The sequence below is a fragment of the Mustela putorius genome, unplaced genomic scaffold, assembly GCF_011764305.1.
Source record: "Mustela putorius furo isolate JIRA1106 unplaced genomic scaffold, ASM1176430v1.1 tig00003896_pilon_pilon_pilon, whole genome shotgun sequence".
Classification (NCBI taxonomy): domain Eukaryota; kingdom Metazoa; phylum Chordata; class Mammalia; order Carnivora; family Mustelidae; genus Mustela; species Mustela putorius.
Genome location: NW_025422045.1, coordinates 2,557,671 through 2,583,263, shown reverse-complemented (window position 1 = coordinate 2,583,263; position 25,593 = coordinate 2,557,671). Strand labels below are relative to the sequence as shown.

At 40.6% G+C, this 25,593-nt stretch overlaps 1 protein-coding gene and 1 non-coding gene across 2 annotated transcripts in view; both read right to left on the bottom strand.

Annotated features, from left to right (window-relative positions):
* LIPC (lipase C, hepatic type) overlaps positions 1–21,929 on the bottom strand; it is a 148,964-nt gene extending 127,035 nt beyond the window's left edge. Inside the window, exons 1-2 of the mRNA XM_004777287.3 lie at positions 21,714–21,929; positions 1,372–1,498 (exon numbers count right to left, since the gene is read on the bottom strand). Coding sequence (XP_004777344.1) covers positions 1,372–1,456 — 85 coding nt within the window. The 5' untranslated portion in view covers positions 1,457–1,498; positions 21,714–21,929. The remainder of the gene's footprint in view (positions 1–1,371; positions 1,499–21,713) is intronic.
* A 1,825-nt stretch (positions 21,930–23,754) lies between these two features.
* LOC123388247 lies at positions 23,755–23,861 on the bottom strand. Its single transcript, XR_006602802.1, has one exon. It is a non-coding gene; the product is annotated as a U6 spliceosomal RNA (small nuclear RNA).
* Positions 23,862–25,593: the final 1,732 nt, after the last annotated feature.

Below are 25,593 nucleotides of genomic sequence, written 5' to 3'. Positions count from 1 at the left end.
CAGACACGTGCCCTGGGTGAAGCTCCCTGGTGTAATGTTGAGTGCAAGAAGCCAGAAGCAAAAGAGCACATGCTGTATGCTTTCATTAATGGAAAGTTCCCCTGAAGGCAAAGTAACTGACGTTAAGGTTCAAGAGGTACACAAAGGAAGCTTCTCCAATGCAGGTTCCTACTATGAACATTCATCGGGAAATTATGTCACAGGCACTTGATGTATGTTACACTCTGATAGAAAATAAGCACACAAAAACAACATTCTGGACTGAAGGTCAGGACAGGCCCTTCAGCAAAATCCCTGTCCACCCAGGGAATAATGAGGATTAGCAATTTTGCCTATTTGGCTCTAACTTCTTATTGTCATTTTTGGACCTGGCTTCATACAGCAGCTGATATATGCACAATAGTGAGCCCATGCTCGGCACAGACGATGTTCAGTGGCAAATAGTCAGTACTACCCATCAGTTATCAACCGGCCTACGATACAAAATAATAATAAAATAATAAACGACCCTTTATTTTTAAAGGGGAAACAAGAGTCTGGAACTTGCAGTGATATTGGTTACCAAATTCCTCATTCTCCAGATTTTTGGAGCTCCTTCCAAAGTGTAGTCTTTGAGGGAAGAAAAAATCTAAAGCTTCTACTTTAGAGCTACTAGCTCCTGACCAGTAACAGCCGCACACAGAAAAGGCTCCAATACCTGTCTATTTGGTCAAATTGCTCAGTTTACTTCATATCTGTCACTTACTGATCCAGTGCACTATTTAGCCAGGAACCTGGAATCCACCTGTCAGATCAAGCGTTTGGATCTATTTTTGGCCGTTCATCTCGTTTATGAATTTACAGATCAAACAGGTATAACTGCTGTTGGAGTCCTCAGTCTCAGAGTAAAGCTTTGGCTGAAAAAAAAAATGAGGTCTAGAAAATGTGCAATGCTCTCTCTCCTTCAGACCTGACTGGAAACAGGACCCTACAAATCCCTCTCTCCTCCGAGAGAGCCAACAATCAGACAACCTTAGCGAGACAGAGCGTTTCATTGGAAGCTGTGCTGCCCAGCCACAAATCAGACCAAGTTAGCGCTCTGGAAGATCCAGAACTCCTTCAGACTTTTCTCCATCCTAGTCTTAGGATGACTAGATCTGATCAGACATGGCAGAGACTTCAGTGCAAGCGGCGAGTGCTTTTAGACTTTTGTCCCCAGAAAGATCTCCTAAAATTTCAATCCCGTACAAATGGTAGCTCATCCTGTGACCCATGACACCATTAATAGGACTGAGCTCTGTCCCACACCATCAAGAACCACTTAGATTCATCGTGACAGACATTTAAAAAAGAAAATCCATGCCCATCTCCGCAGAAAAGGCAGGCTCTTACCTAGTCCCGGGCTTTGTCCATTGGCACTTGATTGGATAAAGACGCACAAAACCAAGAAAATAGAGACACACGGGGGCCTTTCCATTTCTCCTGTCTCACCCGGTCTCCGAGGTCTTCTTGCTAATTTCTGAAGTTAAAGAGACCAGATTGCCTATTGATACTGTGTGAGGGAGGCCTGCTCATTAATAATTAACTTTTAACCAGGGTATCCAGTGTTCACTTCCCTGACTATCCCCCAATTCCAGGCCTAACTATATCTAATGCAATGAAGGATGATGTACAAAAGCTTTTTTTTTAAAAAAATCCCGATACATTTTGAAAATCAAATATCTTGTTATGTATTCTTACCTTCTTGGGCCAAGGTCATAGTTCCAAATTAATCAGTTTAAAGTTAGTATGTTTGGGAATGCTGTCAAAGGTCAAGGGTCAGTGGCTCTCACCTGGTTGCCTAGCTTTCCCTCTGTCATCACTGTGACGGGGATGCTGGCTCATGGCAGGGGTGTTTCAAATTGCAAGCTAAGCACAAAGAAATAGAGAAGGGCTCTGGCAGGTGGAGAGCTGCTGGAGGGTCCTTTTTCTGTTCAGTTCAGCAAAATTGCTGGTGCCTGAAGTTAAAGAGTTGTGGAGAGATGTTTCTATAAGCTGAAAGGGGCAGAAAACCTCTAACGTCAGTGTAGGAAGGAGCAAAGATGGAGGACCGGTAGCCTTTGCTGGGAGCCCCACTGGGAGATGACCCTATAATAAACTCTCCTCCTTTGTGTTAATTAACACTCCTACTGTGGAGCGGACTGAGAATTCAGGCCACTCAGCAAAACCAGGCAGGGGAAATGTTACTGTGTGTGACTCTTATGATATACCTTGGGTCCCTAGTTTTATTTAAACTTTATTTGTTCAATTTTTTTTATACCGACTATCTACCAGCCACTGTTTTAGGCATGAGGGACATTCAAGCATACAAAACAGATGAACATTCCTGTCTTTGTGAAACGTATGTACCATTAGGGATGGGAGGACTCAGATGATAGACAATAGACGTAATGAATCAGAGATTTATGAAGCTTGTAGAATGCAGTGAGAGCTATGGAAGCTATGGAAACAAGGGAAAGTATAGCAGAATTAAGGGGGTGGGGAGGTAGTGATTTTTAAAACATTTTGAAAAGATTATTTATTTAAGAGAGAGAGAGCATGAGTGGGGTAAGGGGCAGAGCAAGAAGCAGACTCCCTGCTGAGCAGGGGGTTGGACACAGGGATCAATCTTGGAACTCTGGAATCATGACCAGAACCTAAGGCAGATGCCTAACCAACAGAGCCACCGTGGTGCCCTGAGGTAGTGATTTTAAATAGAATGTTCAGGGAGAGCCTTCTTGGGAAGTTGAACTTTAAATGACTATTTCAGTGAGTAGTCTCTGTGGACATATTAGGAAAGAGTAGCCAGTGCAAAGGCCCTGAGGTTAGAGCGTGCCTGGTATGTTCCAGGAACAACAAGGAGGCCAATGTTCAAGAAGATACCCTTATAAAGATTTTGACTTTTATGATCTGAGACATGGGGAAGCATTCTGAGCCAAAGAGGGACATGATTTGTATTATTATTATTATTTTTTAAAGTCATTCTGGTTTTTGAGGATGGGAATAGGTTATAAATGAGTAAGGGTGTAAGTGGGGAGAATGTGAGGAGGTCATGGCGATGATCCAGTGAGAAGTGAGGGCTTGCTTCAGCATGGTAATAGTGGAACTGGGGAGTGGTGGATATGTTGGGTATATTTGGAAGGTGGGTGCAACAGGATTTCCTGAATGCTGGAATGTGAGATGCAAGGCAAAGAGAGACGTTGAGGAAGACTTCAAGGACTTTGGCTCAAAGAAGTGGATGAGCTGTCAGCTGAGGTGGGGAAGGCTGTGAGTGGAGCAGTTTTGGTGGGGGAAGATGATGCAATCAGCTTTGGCCCTGGGGCCTTTGAGATGCCTCTTGGACAGTAAGTGGAACTGTTGAGTAGGCAGTTAGATAATTTGGGGGTTCTACTCTGCTGATTAACTCAGCAAGATACCGTTGAATCCAGGCAGCTCCGGAATACCAAAACCTCTCCCTGCCAAATTTCTGCAGAGTATATTTGCTTACCAGTTTCTGCATGGGACAAGGTCTTCAGAGTTCTAGCTCTCATAAGTCAAGAATTTCTCTAGTATAATCTCATGCTAGCTTGTTTTGTGAGGCTCTCCTGGGGCGGGAGAGGAGGAGGGACATCCGTCCCCTTTCAGGGGTGCTACCCGCTCCCATCTGTCCAAGGTCTGCCTGCCTGTCCCATCACCCTTCTGGGGTGGTTTTAATGCACCATCTCTGTTGTCTTTCCATGAAGCTGGCCAAGGAGACTCCTGGCAGGGAAGAGAGGAGGACTTCACACAGAATAAGGTTTCCAGAGCCCGAGGATGCTGGGTCTACCAGATGAGCAAAATATAACTTAACCTTAATGAGCCCCATCTCCTCACCTCTAAAATGGGATAACATGAGCCAGAGATAAGGTTTGGAAATGCCAGCTTAATACCATTTTTCTCCGAACATCTTTCTCCCTTGTTCTTTCTCCCTTTTAAGAAGGGCAAAGTGGAGATAATTCTGCAAATCTTTTGTCTTCCCAAAACTTAGGACCTAGGACAAATGAATTGTAACCAACAAAGACAAGCAGAAAGCTGAACATGTTTTAAAGGGATGTGAAGGGAGCAGGAGGACCCACCCCTACCTTCTCATCACTAGAAAGAGAGTCTCTTGGGCTTTGTATGTGGGTGGGGGAGGAGAGATTTGTCTCTAGATCTCTAGGGCAGGCAAGATAGCTTCCCAGAAACGCCGCTGGAAGGTGGTAAGAACCCGAAGATGACAGGCCTGTGTGGTGCTGGCAGATAGGTAAAAGATGGCCCTGTGCCTGGCATGAAGTAGGAACAGCAATGAGCCTCCTGTGCTGACAGCTCATGTAAGATAAGGAGCACAGGCCCCTTGGTGGCCACCTGTGTGGATGGGGGACAGAGGACCTGGTGCCACCCCCACCCCCAAGCCTGGGGTTTGAGTCTGATCCAGAACTATGGCATAATGGGGTGGGGGTGGAAAGAAGAAATCCAGGGGGCCTGAAAAATATGAATTTGGAGTCAGTAATTCTGATGGCTTACAGAAAATAGAGACATTTCTTGTGCATCAGCATTTTCGGACAGAGCTCCGTCCCTGTGCAAAAAGAGGCACGTCATGAGATGTGCATGTGCAGTGGCCAGCCAAGGGCCTGGTTCACACTAGAGGTCCAGTTGTGTAGTGACTTATTTTGGAGGTAACACAGTCTGTGGTCGAAAGTCCAGGCTTTGGAGTAAGATGGATCTTGGTTCAAATCCCTGCCCTATCACTTTCTAATTGGGTGACCTAGGGCAAGACGTGAGTGGCCAAAGCTTTAACTGTTTTCCTTCGTCTGGCTAGGGACTGCTGATGCCTTCCTGATCAGGTTAGAGGGGGTCATGGAAAGGGGTGAAGCAACCTTGGCCAGGAGGAAACAATAAATGACAGCTATTATTATTGCTGATCTGTTTTTAATTTACTTAGGGGATTGAGAGGGTGTCTAGGAGGTAGGTTAACAGCAGGACCACAGTGATGAAGTGAAAATGGTAAGAAAGCAGAAGGGTCTGGACCACTGGCTCCAAAATCTGTTTGAGCATTGGAATCAGAGTCAGCCTGAGACTCAGGCAGAGGATATGTTTGAGGTCCATCCCAAGAATAATCCAGTTTAAGCTTCTGGGACTGAGGTCTGAAGAACCTTCATTCTAAAGTTCTCCAGGCTGTTCTTTGTCCCTCACAGTTGGAACAGGTGCCTCCAACTGGTGCTTGTTCTATCAGGACACAAGAAGGAAGTGATATGCCTTTCAGATATTTTGGTGCCCCTCTAAAATTCGTATGTTAAAGTAGAACTCCCAAGGTGATGGTATTAGAGGTGTGGCCTTTAGGAGGTGATTAGGTCACAAGGGCAAGCCCTCATGAGTTGGGGGAGCATCCCTGTAAAAGAGACCCCACACAGATCCCTTGCTGCTCTGCCCCTGCGAGGTTACAATGTGGCCCTCTATGAAGACCTCATCAGACACTGCATCTACCAGTCCCTTGATCTTGGATGTCCAGCCTTCTGTTGTTTGTAAATTTCTGTTATTTACCCAGTAATCTGTTACAGAAGCCCAGAAGGACTAAGGTATCACCTGAGAAAATTTTGTGTGTGTGTGTGTATATATATATATATATATATATATATATATAATGTTTATAATACATTTACACTATACAATTAGAATATAGCACTATACAATTAGAATATAGAATATACAATAGAATATAGTTTATAATACATTTACACTATACAATTAGAATATAGAATATAATACAATTTACACTATAAAATTAGAATATAGAATATATTGGTGATACGTAATTTACAAGCACATAAATACCCATATATTTGGAGGGGGTAGTCCTAAAGGCTTTGTTTTGTTTATTTTTAAGAGAGAGAGAGTATACATGCAGGGGGGAAGAACAGAGGCAGAAGGAGAGAGAGAATCTCAAGCAGGCTCCACGCTCAGCATGGAACCTGACATGGGGCTCGATCTTACAACCCTTATATCACGACCTGAGCTGAAATCAAGAGTCAGACGCTTCACCTACTGAGCCACCCAAGAGCCCCAAAGTTTTTTTAAACTGATAAAGGTGCTTGCCTGAAGAGATGTGAAGACTGTGATAGAGGGATAGAGTGGCTCCCAGGTCTTACTGACCTAATAGAAATGTGGTTGATTCCATCAATACTTTGGAAGAATCAATAGCTCCATTAGTGGTATCTGTAGTCATTCCCATGCTGAAGAAAGCCCAGCAGTTTATGCGGGACTCTTCATTTCCCATGAACTGAAAAGGGGTAGGGCCTGAGGCCCATGGAGACTAGAAACTCCAGCAGAGTTATCAGCACTGTCTGTAATCCTTGGTCTAAAATAGTAATGGTTTTATAATTACATTCTTACGAATTTCCCAATTCTTGCTCTCTTTTAATTTGAAAATCTTCTTGAAGAAATGGAAATTTCAAGAGACTGGCATTTGATGACCTGCCTGTCACCTTTTCCTTTAGTGAAATGGTGATAAGAAAGTTAATCAGAAGAAAAGAAATAAATATTTCACAGAGATAAAGAGAGCAAGTCCCTGGTGGGGAGAAGCCAGGGGGTCATGGTGAATTTCACGTATGAAAGCAACAGAGTTTTATATTCAAAATCAGCCATTCTTGTTTCATCTTTGAAACTGGGGATATGCAAGAGTGGCAGCCCTGGGTTGGAGTTCTCAGACAAGAGTAATGGAAACCATACCTCTTGGATTGGTACTGTTCTTTCCCTCACTGTGCAGTTGAGATTTAAGAGATTAAGAACTGGGGGTGCCTGGGTGGCTCAGTTGGTTGGACGACTGCCTTCAGCTCAGGTCATGATCCTGGAGTCCTGGGATCGAGTCCCACATCGGGCTCCCAGCTCCATGGGGAGTCTGCTTCTCCCTCTGACCTCCTCGCTCATGTTCTCTCTCACTGTCTCTCTCTCAAATAAATAAATAAAATCTTTAAAAAAAAAAAAAAAGAGAGAGATTAAGAACTGGGACACACTGTATCTTCCCAGGAAAAGGCAGAGAGGGGAAATCAGGACTGTCTGAGCCCGGGGTCAGATTCCTTAACAACCACTGGCCCTTGATCCCTCTGTGTCAGATTTTCTTCAGGACTTCACGGGGCTTTCTTTCCTATGCCTTCACCGCATTCCATTTCCAAAGATGAAATTTATGACACTTTCAGGATCATGCCACTGGGAAATGATACTTTCTCTTACGGCTGCTGGGGGCCAGGCTGCCACCAGGAGAATGACCAAGCTTTTATTGGGTCACCAATCAGTGTGTGGACATTCTAGTACCATGCAGGAGTATGGCAAAAACAAGAAGGCTCCAAATGTGTCCTCATTTGGAGAGGGGTTGGCCTGGAGTTTAACCTTTGCTTATCTTTTTTTTTTTTTTTTTTTTTTTTTAAGATCAGTCAACAAATGAAAGGTGAAAACAAGTTTGCAGGGAATGTTTTAGACTGTTTGAAAGAATGAAGTGTTTCCAGCAGTACGAGCTGGTATTTATTCAGTGAGATCATCATGCCTTTACTGATAAGACTTGCAGATTCAACTTTGCATTGGCTCTGCCTCTGGCTGGTTTTCCAAGCCCTGGGCAGATTCTGTTACCTCCCTCTGGCTCGGTTTTCCCATCTGTAAAATGGAATGGTGAGAGCAAATGTTATCATGTGAAAGGTCTCTTCAGCAGCTCTTGGTACAGTCAGAGCTCATTTGGTTTTTTAAACAAATGAGCTAGGAATTATTTGGTACAGGTGAGAAAATGGAGGCTCCCAGATTCCTTGTCCAAGGTCAATGTCTAACTCATGCAGATCGGGTGGGAGGATTTCTAGGTCCCTGGAAGCTCCGTGGCTCTCTTGTCCCCAGTCTAAAGTGAAGACCCAAGCAGCCAGCGAGCAAAGAGTTGGGCTCTTTCTGAACTTATTTTTGTTTCCTGCTCTGTGCTGGCCAATTACTCTCCTTGCCAGAATTTCAGCTTCTGGTTTGTGAACAATGAAAAAAACGAACACACCAAAACCCCAAACCAAAGCAGTTTTTTTTTACCCCCTGTGGCTGGATACTTGGAACCAATAATGCATCTTATTATGTCGTTGCAGTAGAATGTCAAATCTTCCCCCCGCCCCCCCCCCCCGGTTTGCCTCATGCTTGGAAGCAAAAATAAGCAAAGATTTAAGCTGATTTAGAACATCCAGATAGACATGGGTCTTTTTGTCATTTGCCAAGGGTCTTCTCCTCTGTGGGAAAGAGGGGAGATATAGCTGAGACTGCCTGCTTCCTCCAGCTGCTTGGGTTGTTGGGTGATGATGCTGGGTTACCTGGTGAGACCAACTAAGCCATGAACTGGATGGCTGTTTGAAGCAGAGCAAAGAAACGGTTTGGGAGGCTGAGATCTCTTTCTCTGGGTCCCATGTTTCTGTCTCTGGGATACCCAGGGGCACTGACCCCATCCGGGGCATCAGGCAGGGCTGCAGCCTCTCGGATGGAAATGCCCAGACCTCTCTGTGGCAGGGGTATTTGTGGCACATCACACACGTGTCTGGGGTTAGCAAGTGAAGTTCTTGGCTGCGAAAAATCAAGAGCAATTCCCAAGGTGCTGCCTCAAGTGCTGCCGATGGCATCTGTGGTGTCTTGATGACACAGTTAGTCATTGATTGCTAGGCTCAGGGGTTAACAATTCAGGGGCCAGCTCCCAGAGATGCCAGACCTGCTGTGGGACTCATTGAAGCCTCAGAAACAATCCTAGGACACAGGGTCTTTGTACAGAGAAGACGGCAGAGGATTCAGGAAGTTACTGACTTGCCCAAACCGACGTTCTAGTAAGCGGTGGAATGGGGTTTGAATGATAGGTGTCTAACTCCAAAGCCCGCACAGCAAAAAAGCACGTTTGCCAGGCGTGCCGTCCTCATGTAAGTCAGGTGAAAGGAAAATGAGGCCGTGCTGTGTGCTCTTGAACAGCAAAGACGCAGATCTTGTACTTACTATATTACTGTGTTCCAAAGAAACGTTCTCCAGCCCTTTGTCAGCTGTTTCGTGCAGAGAGCCCTGAAATAGCCCACGAGACTTGCTCAAGAGAGAAGCCACGGAGACATTATGGTGAGATAGAACTATATACTTTACATACAGAGGGTTTTCCCAAATCAGCAGTAGGAAAAGTCCAGCAAACATGAAGGGGGTTCTTGCGCACGGAGCTTTGTCATGGACAGAACAGAGTGTTTGACAGGGAGTTGTTGGGGCGAGGCTATGCTGCGAATGACCTTTTTTACACAGCGTTACCAGTTACCCACATGGTTTTGAAACCATTTGGGTTAGCTTATGCCCAGGGTCCTCCAGAAAGCCATGGGGTGCTTTGACAGGCTTGGATAATTCTGCTGAGGCCTGGGATCACGACCTGAGCTGAAGGCAGACGCTTAACCGACTGAGACACTCAGGTGCCCCAAGACATAATTTTTTTTTTTAAAGATTTTATTTATTTATTTGACAGAGACACAGAGAGGAAACACAAGCAGGGGGAGGGGGAGAGGGAGAAGCAGGCTTCCCACTGATCAGGGAGCCCCATGTAAGACCTTGGGATCATGCTCTGAGTCGAAAGCAGTGCTTAACAACTGAGCCACCCAGGTGTCTCAAGACATCTTTTTTTTAAAGATAAGATCATGTCTTATCTATATTAAAAATGAACATATGGTACATATTTTATTTATCTCATTAATGAGGAAGCTGGTAAGGGTGTTGGCATAACTAGTTCAAGGGAGAAGCAACCCCTGCCCCCACCGGCCCCAGCAAATATATATGGATAAAGGCATGTTGAAAAGAATGTACAAATGAAAGCACGGGCTAGCTTCTCCCAGTGTGGGAGGAAAGTCAATCGAACTTGCACACAGGATAGGGCAGGATTTGCATATTGCTTTGCTCCTAGTTATCTGCGGTGTGCAGAGTTGTAAAATGCCTCAAGGGCAAAGAATGCCAGAATCAGATGGCCCAGGAAGGCAGCTGCGCAGAGTGCATGGACAATGCGCCGTTTTCCACTGAAGCACAGAATCTCCCCTGTAATTCCTATTGTTAAGAAATGATAAAGGGAAGTACTTAGCTACAGAATTTTAAAGATAGCAGAAGTTTCCTTCGGGAGGAAAGGCTGTCTCTCCGTATCTTTGTCTCTTGAACAGTGGCTTTGTGATAATGGAACTGAATCTACATGCCGCCCTCTCCCTTCTTGGCTCATTGAGTGGGCAAAGTATTTAAAATCTTTGTGCCTCAGTTTCCCTACTATTATTAACCTCAAGCATGCCTGACACAATACATGTCCACTATGATTACTGTGATTATTTTTATTAATAATTATTTACTATAATAATTATTTTTATTAATAATTTTATTAGTTGTAATTACCCACTGTGCTTTTTTTTTAAAGATTTTATTTACTACTTTAGAGAGAGAGAGAGAGCATGTGAGCGGAGGGAGGGGAAGGGGAGTGGCGAGAGAGAATCTCAAGCAAACTTTGCACTGAACATGGAGCCTGACGTGGGGCTTGATCTCACCATCCCGAAATCATGACCTGCGCTGAAACCAAGCGTCAGATGCTTACCTGTTTGAGCTACCCAGGACCCCCTTCACTGTTTTTTATTTCTCCTACCCTTTCATATTCCTTCTCTTTCTCTTTTTGCCCGTCTATCTGTCTATAATAAAGAATAGGAAAACGAGTTATGGTGTTTTTGAAAAAAAGTAAAGATGGCATCTCTATCCTGTTCTTAAAATTAACTATGTAAGTTGTGATGTATTCTTTTCTAGTTAGAAAAATAAAGCCCCCTCTGTCTGATATTAGCTTTCTTGGGTTTTGAGAAATTCCCAGCGCCTGTCTTGAACAAGAATTTAAATTTGAAAACATGGTTCCTTTTCTCAAATTAGTGGTGGATAAAATAGGCTCTCGAGTGGTAAGGGCCCTCCTCATAGCAGATCATATCTCACAGCTCACCTGGAGAGGTGATTTTCTGGAGTCAGGTCTAGGAGCTTGGTGGTGAGTCTGTCCCTGGTCAGACTTCTCAGACCTCAGGGGCCCATGTCCAGAGGTCAGACAATCCATGTACCCCTGGGGGAAGCTCGTACTGGACACCAGAGAGAATTATCCATATGGTCCTGCCCAGGCCAGTTGGTGCGAATCTGCCTCCGGGGAGTTTGTTTTTTTCCCTTTGGGTCTAGTGGAGGGGTGATCTCTTCAACCCCAAATGGGAATCCTTGAATGTCTCAGGATTCCATCAGCCCCAGTTCTTAGGCCTTGAGTAACAGATCATTTAGGGGAATCCCATGGGTACATCTGTCCTTAGCAGCCCGCACTCTGCAGAGGGTAGAGCAAGTATTGGCCATGAGGGAGCCGGGCTGGGGAAGGAGCTCTACCTCTAGGCAAAGTTCAAGGACAGGAGGAGGAAAATATGGCTGTGTCTCGGCTTCCTTTAAATTTATGGGCCTGGAGCACTACCCTGGAGAAAGCCATTTTTCACTCCACAATTTCACTCCTAATCTGATGGTCCCAAGAACTCCTGGGCTGGCAAATTGTCCTCCTGATGCCTTAGGAAACAGCTGAGATTAGATCTCAGAGGTCAGCTGGTGTGTAATTGGGATCTTGGAGCTGGGAGGACAACACAGTCAGATTTACACAGCGCTCCCAGCCTCTGGGGACTCTTTCTTTTTGCTGTCATATCATCTCCAGAGCAAACCGGCTTGTTTTAGCTCTTGGTAGAAAAGTAACTCTCCTTACCCATTTTTCCCAGGCAATGTATGAACAAAAAAGGAAGTGGTAGGCTGTTCATGGGAGTAGCAAGACCCAGTCTTGGTGCCACGGAGAGAGACCTGGACCAACAGCAAAAGATCTGGGTTTGAGCTCAGCTCTGTCTTGTGTCAGTCATGACTTATAAATAATGATAATGGAACTGGTGACCACACAGGTCATGAGAATGAAAGATGGTATATGTCCAAACACCCTTAAGCCATGAAAGGACCCATGTGAGGTAGAGGCCCCAGTCTGGGATACCAAGTGGATGAGTGTTTCTGGGGAATCAAGAGACTGTGTGAGACATGGGGTTGAAGCAGTTGTTTCCTGACCTGTGTGCAGGTCTACCTTGTAGACAACAGGGTCCATGGTGGCCTCAAGCAGAGGGAAAGTTCTGGCTTCTAGTGTGGTAGGGCTCTGGAGGGAGTGTTGAGCTGCCCATTTTAAGTGATTTATAGACTGCCTCACAAAAATAATTCCCTCAGACTTTGGAGGTGGGGGTCAAGGGCAGCTTAGATTTGGTGGCCTAAAGTGAACTGAGCTACTGCAATTAGGGGATTCCTGGTGACCACAATGGTACTTCGTAGTGGATAAAGCCTGGAACATTCAGTTATTAAACTAAACGATTAATATTATGATGAAACTTGCTTTAGGTATCTCTTTGCTGGTCCCTCTTGTCTGCTCTGGTTTCCTTTCTCACTGTGAAGAGAGAGGTTTGGGTGTATGTATAGATGAGCTCCTCTAGACTGTGCACATGGATGGAAGAGAGAAGATGTCAGAGGGCTGGTTTCTGGGAGTGCCAACAGCTAGAAGCCAGGTAACTGAGGAGGGAGCGTCTGCTTCTGCCAAAGTATTTCTTAAGAATAAATTCTTAGTGGTAGCATTTCTACCTAAAGGATGGGTGTGGTATGGTTGTAAATGAATGTATGAGTCAATTTCTGGGCAGCTTCACCAGTATTAGCATTCAACCTTTTTTTTTTTTTTTTTTGGTTCTTTTAGAATATGTAAACTGTCATCTTCAGAAGGCTTTCATTTACATTTCTTTGATTTCTGGAGAGAATTAACATTTTCCCAGTTTGTCTACTAATTGTATTTCCCTTATGGGAATGGTCCTGTCTTTTACCTATTTATCTTTTAGAAATTGCCATTGATTTTTACAAATTTGAATTAGCTATTTGTGATAGATCTTAATTCTTTGTAATGTTTGATAGAAATATTTTCCCTCTTAAAAAATCTTCAGTAATGCTAATTTTTATAGTGCAATCATTAAAATTACTTCCAAGCTGAGAAAGTTAAAATTCCCCCAGAGAGGTGATACTTTTTTTTTCAATTTTTTGCAAGTTCCTCCGTATTTAGATTTTATATTTAAATCTTCCACCAACCAAAGCTTATTTTGGTAAATATTTTATTTTGAATAACTTTTCTATTATAAAACAAATAAATATTTACTATTGAAAAGTAAAAAAAAAATGAAGGGCAATAAGAAAAATATGGTGAAGAAGACCATGGTGAAAAATATGGTGAAGAGATCATGTCTCTGGATTTCACCATCCAGAGACAACCAACCACTGTTGTCATTTTGATTTGGATACCTCCAAATTATTTTTCCTGCCTATATATTTGTTTTTAAAAATACAGCTGCAAATAAACACAGTGCAAATGGTTTTATAACTTGTCTTAACAACATAGTAATGAGATATTTCAGCTACATTAAATATTCTTTTAAAATATTATTTGAAATAGTTATTGAGCATTACATTCTATAGGTGTATAATAATTGCCTTAATTCCTTATTTTTTAAAATCAATTCAGTGTATCTAAGCATCACTATGATGAATAATGCTGCTATAAAGATACCTAAGCATGAATCTTGGCATAATTTCTGGTCACTTCCTTTGTTCTTAAATTCTTTAAAGGAGAATTTCTGAGGCCAAGGCTATAAACATACATATATACATAAACATACATATATGCACACATATATGTATATATGTGTGCATATATACACACACATATATATACACATATACATATATGTATGTATATATATATACACACATATATATACACACACATACACACACACGTATTTTTTTCCTTTTTCACATATACTGCCAAATTTAGTAAATTTATATCATTTTAAGTTTTTGTCAGCAGGGAATGGATGTGATCTGTCCTCCCACCTGCCCTTTCCCCCTTGTTAACATCAGGCATTCACATTTTTGCAATTTCATGTTCAGTTGATAAGCAGAAATGGTGTATGTATATTTTAATTTTTTTAAACTAGTGAGTTAAAGTTGGCTTTCTTACCATTCCACGTTTTTAAAAAGAGTTATTTATTTATTTATTTGTTTGTTTGTTTATTTGACAGAGAGAGACAGAGAGAGAGAGCACACCCTGGGATCATGAGTTGGGAGGGCAGACACTTAATGACTGAGTCACCCAGGCACTCCATCATTCCCATTATTTTTTAAATTTAATTTAATTTATTTATTTGACAGAGAGAGAGATGACAAGCAGGCAGAGAGGCAGGCAGAGAGAGGAGGGAAGCAGGCTCCCCACTGAGCAGAGATCCGGATGCGGGGCTCGATCCCAGGACCCTGAGATCATGACCTGAGCCGAAGACAGCGGCTTAACCCACTGAGCCACCCAGGAGCCCCCACCATTCCCATTTTTATTAGGTATTTTCTTTCTTTATGAATTACTCATTAATGATTTTTATATATTTTACATACTAGTTTATATATTTTTGTATTTTTAATGTATTTTTATAATTGGGGTGCTCATTTAAAAAATGATTTCAAACACAGTATAGTGAATACATATGAATACCACCCTGCTACTCAGATCCACCAAATCCTAACATTTTGTCATATATGCTTTTTTTTTTTTTTAAGATTTTATTTATTTATTTGACAGACAGATCACAAGTAGGCAGAGAAGCACACAGAGAGGGGCAGGGGAGCAGGCTTCCTGCTGAGCAGAGAGCCCTATATGGGGCTCGATCCCAGGACCCTGAGACCATGACCTGAGCCGAAGGCAGAAGCTTTAACCCACTGAGTCACCCAGTCGCCTCCTATGCTTTTTACTTTTGTTATGAATTGAATACCTGTGTACCCCTTTCCAAACCTAATCTCATTTTCCCCTGCTTAGAGGCAGCCACACCCTGAGTTTGGTACCTGTGGTTCTCCTCTGCATATGTTTGCAACATATATATGTAGCCACAAAACATATAGCATTCTTTTGTATGTCTACAAATTTTACACTCTACTTATTTACCTACAACTTGGTTTTTCATTCAACATTGTATTTTTGAGACTGTTGTCTGCTGTTGATAGAACTGCTCGAAGTGGTCTCGTCGTAGGAGTCCGTCACAATTAGGTGGTTCTGTTGGTGGATATTTGTGTGATTTACTGTTTTGTTTGTGGGTGTTTTGCTGTTACAAGCAATGTTGCACTGGACTTGCGTTGTCCACAAGTGGGAGCTCCTAGAGTTTATTCCTAGAAGTGAAACATCGGGGTTCCAAGATATGGGTCTCTTCGGTGTTGCCGCACGTTGAGTGTTTATTCTCCAAAATGGTTACGACACTGAACACATCGTCATCAAAATGTGAACCTTTCTCCTATTTTTCCACATCATCAGTAGCACCTGAGAGTGTCAGACTATTTCATTTTTACCTGTTTGACAGATGTAAAATAGTACCTTGTTTTAATTTGCATCTCTCTGATTACTGGTGACGTAACCTTGAGCATCCTTTTACGCATGTCATTGGTCATTTAGGTTTCTTGTGTTATCATTTGCTTATTCAGATCTTCTGCCCCTCTTTTGATTAGTTCATTAATGTTTTTCCTACCGATGTGGCTTCTTTGTGGTTACACGTATTGCCGATATCTCCTCACAATCTGCACTGTGTCTTTTCAGGTTGCCAGTGGTGGGTTTTGTTGAACAGGTTTAAACATTCATGTACTCAGTTACAGCGGACTTCTCCTTCAGGAACATTCTGTAGCAGAGAGAAAATTACCTTTACCCTCTGAGGGTGTTTTGGCTGGGCCTGATGATTAAACCCACGTAAGACTGACAGACGAACAATATACAAATGTGTGAGTTTTACAGGATACAGGAGCCTCATGAGGAGATGAAGACCTAAAGACATGGCGAAACCTACACGCTTTTATATGGGGCTGAACACAGAGAGGCGACGTGAGAAGTGACTGAATTATGCAAGGAAGCTAAAGGAAGATAAGAAGTATATTAACAAGGTCTGCTGGTACAGATTTCTTTTAGCTCTTACTCTCTATTGAAGTACAGTTCTTTCCCCTTGGTACGGGAAGGGCATCTTGCACGTGGGAATTCTTATCTCCCGTTTTAGGAAGAAAGGGAAGATTAGAATGTCCTTCTCGAATCTGCTGTTTTTCCAAGCGCCTTTGGCTCAAAATGATCCTAATGCCAACGTGGCATGTTGGGGGATGGTGTGTTCTGCTAACTCTTCAGTCCTCAGTATCTTCATTTCTTCGTATTTTAAGTCTCATAAAAAAAAAAAAAAGGAAATAGAAAAAAGAAAAAACAATAGTTCTTTTATAAAAGTTGTCCTTGATTTGTTGTGATCTCTTGGCATTCCTAGAATTTCCCTTTATTGATTATGACACTGTCTTGTCACAGCTGCATTCTCAAAGCTCAGTGAAAAATGAAAAATGATTTTTCTGCCTGTGCTCATTGGGCCTGATGTGGATGAGGTGATTTGGAAGTTAGCGAATGCGTGGCCTGCACAAGGCACTCCTGCCTTCCGTGCCCTCAGTGGACTCTGCTAAATTGACTGCCATTACTTTCTTCATTCATATACTCATATATTTATTGATTCACTTAGCCAACAATTATTTTTGGAAAATCTACTGTATGACTGAACTTGGTTGTAATCTTTCCAAACTAGTTTTATTGGAAACTGGTCTCTGTACATTTGCCGTCCAAAGAGTGTGTTTGTGTGTGTATGTGCATGTGTGGTCATTTTCACAGATTTGTGGATGAGTAAGATACTTATCTCTTAGGATGAAGTGGGTATCGGGTCTTGTTTCTCCATGATTTAGAACTGATTACGTCATACAGGAAGGTCTGTTTTCTTGAATATATAGAAATACTGTTCACTAAATTTGTTTAAGTTATATATCTTTGGTTAGGTGAGGGACTACTTTAATATGTTTCTCAAGTTCTGGGGCGCCTGGGTGGCCCAGTGGGTTAAGCCTTTGCCTTCAGCTCAGGTCATGATCTCAGGATCCTGGGATCAAGTCCCGTATCGGGCTCTCTGCTCAGTGGGGAGCCTGCTTCCTCCTCTCTCTCTGCCTGCTTCCCTGCCTACTTGTGATTTCTGTCTGTTGAATAAATAAATAAAAATATTAAGAAAAATATGTTTCTCAAGTTCCTCCTCCTTCTTCATCATTTTCATGTTTTCTCCATCTGGTTTTGTGGATTTTATATTTGGTATTGTCCATTTGGTTGAACATTTTGAATTCTCATAAATTGTGTACTACGATCATTTGCATTTTAAAATCCTTATATCAATTGTGCGTTTTTAATTTTCTTGACTCATACACTTTTATTTATTATCTTCTTCCATGGGTCTTAATATATCTTATAATCTTTTCGAAGAATGAACAGTTAAATTTACTTCTTATTACCACTGACTTCCTTGTTTTTTAACTTGTTTATCCTTGCTCTTCATCTTTATTATTTTCTTCCTATTTCCCCTGATGTTGACTCTCTTCTTTTTATAAGATTTTAAATTAGATGCGTACTCCACTTTCATATGAATATTTCATATTTCTAAAATGCATCTCTGTTTTTATTTCTGTACCCTGATTGTTCATACTCCCCTTACTTTTGACGGGTGGTATTTTCAATTTTACAATGCTCTGAATGTTACTATCATGCTCTTAATTTTTTTCTTCACCTTGTTGTTAAGGAGAGTTTTTGCTGCTGTTCTTAGAAACTGTTACTTGTTTATTTGTTTTTTATTTTTATATTATTTTAAACTTACAGAAATGTTAGAAGACTAGTATGAAGAACTCCTGTGTACTTTTTACCCAGATTCACCATTTGTTTATATTTTATTTGCTTATATTTAACCTGATCCTTTTATCATGCATTTTCTCTCTATATATGATTCTCCCCCCAAATCATTTGAGAATAAGATGCAGATGTACGTACATACATACAAACCTAAATGTTTCTGTGTATATTACCCATGACAGACATTTTCTCTTTTAAAAATTAGGGAATTTAACATTTAAGGAAATTGGCAAGTTTCGTATTGATACAATATGATTATCTAAGTCTGTAGCCCATATTCAAATTGTTATTTATCCCAAGATTGTGTTTTTATATATGTAATGCTATGTACAGCATATAATGTTATATAGTATATAATATAGTAATATGTACTACTATATGACCTCTAGTATTATACATGGTATATAAATGCTATATACTATATGTGTGTGTATATACACTATATATACATATATACACATGATGTATATTAAATATATACTATATATGTGCTATATACATGTATAGTGTTCATATAGTATGCTGTATACATATAGTACATATATAGTATACATATAGTTTTATATATACATATACTTTACAGTATATATGATGTAAACAATATGTATAGTATATGTATACATATACTATGTATATGCTATATACTATATATACTATATGTATATAGTATATAATATACTTATAAATGTGCTAGCTATACACATGTATAGTATGTATAGTATATTTATAGTATATATACTATATTACAGTCTACATATAGTATACAATATGCATATATGGTGTAGTATACATACATATATACTCCATATATACTGTATGTATATATATACTACATATGTAAACTACATATGTAGTATATATATACATACAGTATATATATGTACTATATATACATATAGTATACATATACTACTGCATAGTATACTATATGTTATATAGTGTAGCACTAAAGTACTTTAGCACTATATATAATACTATAATATATATTATAGAATATATAGTTATATCTATATACTAGTATATACTGTATACTACTATTCTGCATGGTATACTGTATACTATAGTATATATATACTATATAATATATTGTATTGTATACTATACACAGTAATGTATATGTATACTATATACTGTATACTATATACAGTATACTATATACTTTAATATTATATATTTTATACTGTATACTATTTACTATAGTATACTATATGTTGCACTAAAGTACTTTAGTGCTATATATAATACTATGGTATATATTACAGAATATATATATTTATTAGAGAATATATATTTATACCTATGTTTATTTATATCTATATCAATAAATTTATATATCCAAATTTTAAATTAATTTATATTTAAATTTAAAAATAATTTAAATTGATGTTTATTTTATTCTATGATATAAATACATTGTATATATATGTGTGTGTACATATATATATACACAAATACATTGTATATATATGTATATATATGTGTGTGTATATATATATGTGTATATCACACATATATATATGTGTGAATATATAAATACATTGTATGTATATATGTATATATGTGTGTATTCTAAAATGCTTTCTTTCTCTATCTATATATACATATATACACAGAGAGAGAGAGAGAAAGAAAGCATTTTAGAATTTATAATGATGATGATGACTGTGGCAACAACTGAAATGACTGTATGTTCACAGCAATCCCCACCTATAGACTCTCAATATATGAATATTTTATTTTCTTCTTATACTATGTTCTAAAGAAAGGTATATTTATTATCATATTATTGTTTTATTGTGCTTTAACTATATATTTAGAATAAAAAAATAAAGCAAAATAACAAAAATCATCAGAGTTCCCAGGGCATACTTATGAGCACTGTTAGTATTTAGAGATATATTTTCTAGACTTTGGCTTTCTTTTTTTTTTTTTTTAAGATTTTAAAAATTTATTTGGCAGAGAGAGGGAGGAAGGCAGAGGGAGAGGGAGAAGCAGGCTCCCCACTGAGCAGGGAGCCTAATGCAGGTCTCGATCCCTGAGATCATGACCTAAGCTGAAGGCAGATGCTCAACTGACTGAGGTACCAAGGTGCCCCTGGACTTTGGATTTCAATCAACAAAAATTCTTGGCTTTTCCTAGTTAAATAAAATATGTGTACGTTGAAAATATGGGATCATAATTGTATGATGTATGGGTTTCGGCCTTCCTTTAAGTCTTAATACTATAATATTGTTTTGTTTTAAGCATTTTTTATTTCCAGCTTGGAGCCCAACAGAGGGCATAAACTCATGACTCTAAGATTGAGACCTGGACTGAGACCAAGAGTTGGCTGCTTTACTGAAGAAACCACCCAGGCACCCCGATTATACGTACTTTATAGATAAAATTCACAACATCTTTGCAAATTAGAGTCACATTTTTAGATGAAGAATCCAAGGTTCAGAGAGGTTCAATAAAGTGTCTAGGTCACACAGCAGTAAGGAATGGATTTATAGTTTAAACCCTAGACTGTCTGCTTCCAAGGCTGAAGGTTCAATCACTATTTTGCCAAGGCTCCTTTCCTTGTATTTTTACTTGTATCATTAGCATTTAGCTTTATTGCACTGTGGTGAGAAAATACATCTATTACTTTCCTCTGTATTCATTTTTAGACTCTTATTTAAGAGCGTATATGTACCGATGCCCGATACCTTGAGAAAAATGAATCATCCGAATTGTTTCTGAGTTCAATATATGTCCACTGGTTCTACCATTCTAAGTGTAGTACTCATAACTTATATTTTATTTTTCTAATTTATATCTACTTTTGTCACATGACTTCTAAAATTTTGTCTGTTGAAATTTATCATTCTGGGGTACCTGAGTGACTCAGGCATTAAGTGACTGCCTTTGGCTCAGGTCATGATCCCCTGGTCCTGGGACTGAGCCCCGCATCAGGCTCTCTGCTCAGCGGGAAGCCTGCTTCTCCCTCTCCCACTCCCCCGCTTGTGTTCCCTCTCTCTCCATGTGTCTCTCTGTCAAATAAATAAATAAAATCTTAAAAAAAAGAAATTTATCTAATTTTTAAATATTGTCTAATTTTTGTCTTAGGCTGATCATGAATTCACAACTCCCATTACAGTAGTTTGTTTTTTAATTATTTCTTTTGTTTTTTCATTTGTAACTTGGGTAATCCATGTCTTCACTGTTGTTTTTGTATTTTTAATTATAATCAGGAGCCTCTTTCCCCATCCCTCCACTTTTCGGGTTTCAGAATCTTTTTTATATAATTCCACCTTTACCAGTGGTTTCTTTCTTGTTGCACGAATTTCCTCAATAAAACTTAAAAAAAATTTTTTTTAGCATTTATGCATCATTTTATTACAGATATCGATCTTTAAGCAACAAAGGTGTTGTGGGGTCCTGTTTTCACACCATATAGGAATTTGTTTTTGGAGAAACAAACAGCCTTTATATATGGGCTCCCTTGGAAAGCAGTTGGTACAATGACATGAGATGGGCTTTCAGCTAAGATCTATGGACTTGTTGCAAATTACTTAAGGACTCTATGAGAAGGAAGCTACTAGTTTCCTTATCTGTACAATCATGTTAATAAAGAGTATAAAATTTATCTAGTTGTGAAGATTAAAGGAGAATATTCTGGAATAGAAGCATAGTAAAGCATATTAAACTATTAATATTATATTAAACTATTGTTTGTAAAATAAAACTTGTCATTTTTTGCTATTATAGATAGCAGTCCTGGAAATTTCATTCAAAGCAAGTTTTCTGGCAATAGCATATAAAACAAATTCTTAAAACAACGATCTGTGCTCAACATGGGGGAAATGAGCTCTGGGCTTTTCTCTAACCCCGTCTCAAATTTCTCTCTGAGATAACGGGAATAACTTACAGTAAATTTGCTGAGAGGCAGTGGTCAGGTTTCAGTTCAACTCGTCCCGTCTCTCCTTCTGGCTGCGCTGTGGAGTTTCACAGCCTGACTCAAATTCAGCCCTGTCAGGAATCACTGTTTTGCTTCCCATCTAATTCATTAAGGATTTAGGCGGTATAAATACGTCGTCGCTCACTTCCATGGTGGGGGTTGAAGCTGCAGCCTTCTTCGGCCTCTTCTCTTGTCGTCGGGTGAGGAAACACTGACACTCAGAAAAGCAAACCAAGCAGTGATGGATTTTCTACTTCCCGGATCATGGAATTTGCTCGTCCAATGACAGCCATCTGGTGGGCAACGGGACAGGAGGATTGATTCTCAGCCTGGGGCTCTCCTTCCAGCAGCCCTCCAGCCCCTGCACAGCTGGCAAACTCTGTGTCTGTTCAAGCTACTGGGAGCTGAAGCTGCATTCTTAACTTCTGCCCCGAAGGACCAAACAGGGACAGGGGAAAACTAAAAAAAATCTGAGGAGTCTGCTAGAGTCCGTTTTTAACTTCCCAGAATTGTCGATGCCCTTCAGGATCCAGATGAACTTTGACAATGCTATAACACCCAAGTGGGGAAAAAATATCCTATAATATTAGAATCCGATAAACTCCAGAACAATGCAATTGATTTTTGTTGTGTGAGCTTCAAATCTCTGATGGCTTCTATTTGATCCGTGAGAGGGGGAGATGGATGCATTTCCCACCTGAGGCAACAGGGCTGTTTTCTTAAACTTCTGTGATGATAGAATCATCTTGTCTCTTGTTAAACATATGCTTCTAAGTCCCTCCCCAGAGACTGATTCAGTGCCTCTGGAATGGGGCCTCAGATGTGCATTCTGGACAGAAGAAGAGCTTGGGGAATGATGGGGAAGATGGAAGGAATAGTCTGTTTTGAGAATCAGATGGCTCTGGGCTTAAATCCTACCTACTGGTTATGGGGTCTTGCACAAATTAGTTAATCTTCCTTAACCTCATTGAAAAGCAGTAGAGATAAAAAAACATCTACCTCAAAGTGTTGTCGAGAAGATTCAAAGGACTAAAGCCGTGTGCTGCATCTGCTTTTCTGGGTGCTGTTAAATCATTTCTGCCCAAGTTCATTTGAACGTTATCTGTGAGCTTAGCATGTAGGCATAATGTTTTTTGTTGTTTGTCTGCTTTTGCTGTTGTGGGTTTAAAAATTTTTTTTTTATTTTTTTAAGATTTTATTCATTTATTTGACAGACGGAGACCACAGGTAGGCAGAGAAGCAGGCAGAGAGAGAGGAGGAAGCAGGCTCCCTGGTGAGCAGAGAGCCTGATGCGGGGCTCCATTCCAGAATCCTGGGATCATGACCTGAGCCGAATGCAGAGGCTTTAACCCACTGAGCCACCCAGGTGCCCCTGTTGTGGGTTTTTTGCTTCATTTTGTTTTACTTATCTTTTCCATCTATTCAGCAGATACTTGTGAAGTTTTTACTGTGGGCAAGGAACTGGGATTCCCAGAACCCCCCACGCACCTCCCTGCTGGTGTGGCCTGTCCACACGGCCCGCCCCAGTCTTCTAAAGGGACTGACCAAAATCTCCAGTGAGTGACTTCACGTAACAGCTCCTTAATTGTTTAGGGAGCTTCCTGAGATTAGGAGTGTCATATCTTTATGCCTCCTCTGTACCGGAAATTCCAGTTTTTTTAAAACTCAGTTGTGTATGTGTATGTGGTTTTCCCTGTAGTTGTAGTTTTTCCCTCCTTTGCTTTACTGAGATATTATTGACATACAACACATACAAGTTTAAACAACATGAGGATTAGATACACGTATATATTGCAAAAGGATGACCACAATACAGTTATTTAATATCTCCAACCCTTCACGTAATTATGGGTGTGTGTGTGTGTATGTTGATAACATTTAAAATCTCCCCTGTTAACTACTTTCAAGTACATAAAGCAATATTGTTAGCTATAGTCACCATCCTGTGTGTTAGGTCCCCGGATCTTATTTATCTTATAGCTGGGAGTTTGTTACCCTTTGACCAATGTCTAAAAATATGGAATGCTTTGTGAATTTGCACGTCATCCTTGAGCAGGGACCATGCTAATGTTCTCTGTACCATTCCAGTTTTAGCATATGCGCTGCCAAAGCGAGCACCATGTTTTTTTCTTCAACAGAAAATATGCATTTAAACGATCCCATTTGGTTTTTACACAGAATATGTTCTAGGTGCTTTGGACTCTGCAGTCTTCCCTTCCTGGCCAGAAAAACCTTTGCACTTTCTTTTTTTCTTTCATTGGATTTTTGAGGAATAGACATTATATATATATATATATATATGACCTTGCTTCAAAAGAATTTAAGGCACTTTTTAAAGATGCAAATAATGTGAGACTTATTAAAAAGAAAAATTCAGGCATGGAAGATAAGGATGGGAAAAATAAGGTGAACTCATGAATGAGGTTCCACGTCAAATACACGTTGTACCGTTCTTTTCGCTTCCTGGCTGTGGGCCAGATATTTGCTCTGAACTTCCAAGCAGCCATGGCAAAGCCTCTGCAACCAAGAGAGGAAGGCGATGATCCTTAAGCCAATTATTAGGATCATCATCTATATGAGACCTGAATATTGTTTCAACTTTTCCACTAACCCAAGACTTTAGGTCCAAATCAACATTAGGGTCATTGAGGCTCTATGGAAGGGTCATGAAGTGCCATGGAAAACTGTGCTCTCTAACCTGCCAGCCAAATACAAGATGGATCAGGGAGTAAGGAGGCCTCTCGTTGCAGGGGAGATGACAGCTGGATGGAAGAGCCGGGCTAAGGATCAGCCAATCCCCTGGTCCAGAAGTCATAACCATGGCAACAGTGGTGCCCGCAGCTCTACTACCAACAGTGACGGCCTTAAGAGGCACCAGGCAAGAGAGGAGCCTGTCGTACTTCTGGGCTAGGCTCTTAGTGAAGGAAATTTATGCATTTTTTTTTTAATCCATAATCCCTGGGAGAAAGTAAACAGCCTCTTTCACTTTAACCTTGCAAACCGAAATCTACAAAGGAAAGGCAAATGTCCAGTGGCACAGCCTGGCTGAGGCCAGGTGTGAGTCTCTCATCTAGGAAACCTGGAGCCTGCCTCCGATTTTCCTTTTATTCTCTTGACTTTCTTGTAATACTGCTGCTCAGGACTTTTCAACAAGAAAAGCCCAGAGGAGGAGAGCTGCTTTTGAAGCTACCACTCTCGTCTGCCTCATTCATTTCAAACATACTTCTCAAAGAGACGAAGGCCTGTGTACAAGCAATAATGCTCGCTGCATTCTTTTGCCGTCAGCTGTGATGTGGTGGCTTTTGATTCTGCACAGAACCTGCCTTGTTTCAGAAACTGATTGATGGAGGCCTCTGAGTGAAGGAGGCAACACGACAAATGAGCAGGGCTCCTGGTAAGGCAAGGTGCTTCAAGAGAATGGGCTCAGAAGCTCTTAAAATAAAAGGTAAACACAACATCCATGAACGTAGAGAATTCTCAAAGGCATTGAGCTGTTCCTGGTGTATAATCTGTAGTTCTGAAGGATCTTCACGTGCTTGTGCAAACACACGTCAGCTCCTTGGAGACATCTCACTTGGGATTTTAGACTTTTTGGTCAGCGGCGAAGGTGAAGTCCACATAGATGTCATAAAGCAGGGAAAACGAAGTGAGAAAACACAGGAGGTCTGAGTCAAGTTTAAGGCAGGGAAACAAAACAGTGCATTCAAAGAGCTGGACATGAGGCATCTCTATAGAGGAGAGGGCGTGGGATTTCTCTTTAGAAGGACACAGAAAAGAACATGGAAAAGCCCTCCCATTCTCAACACTATGGGCAGTGTGCAGGCTGCTCTGTGGGAGCTCTGAGAGGGGC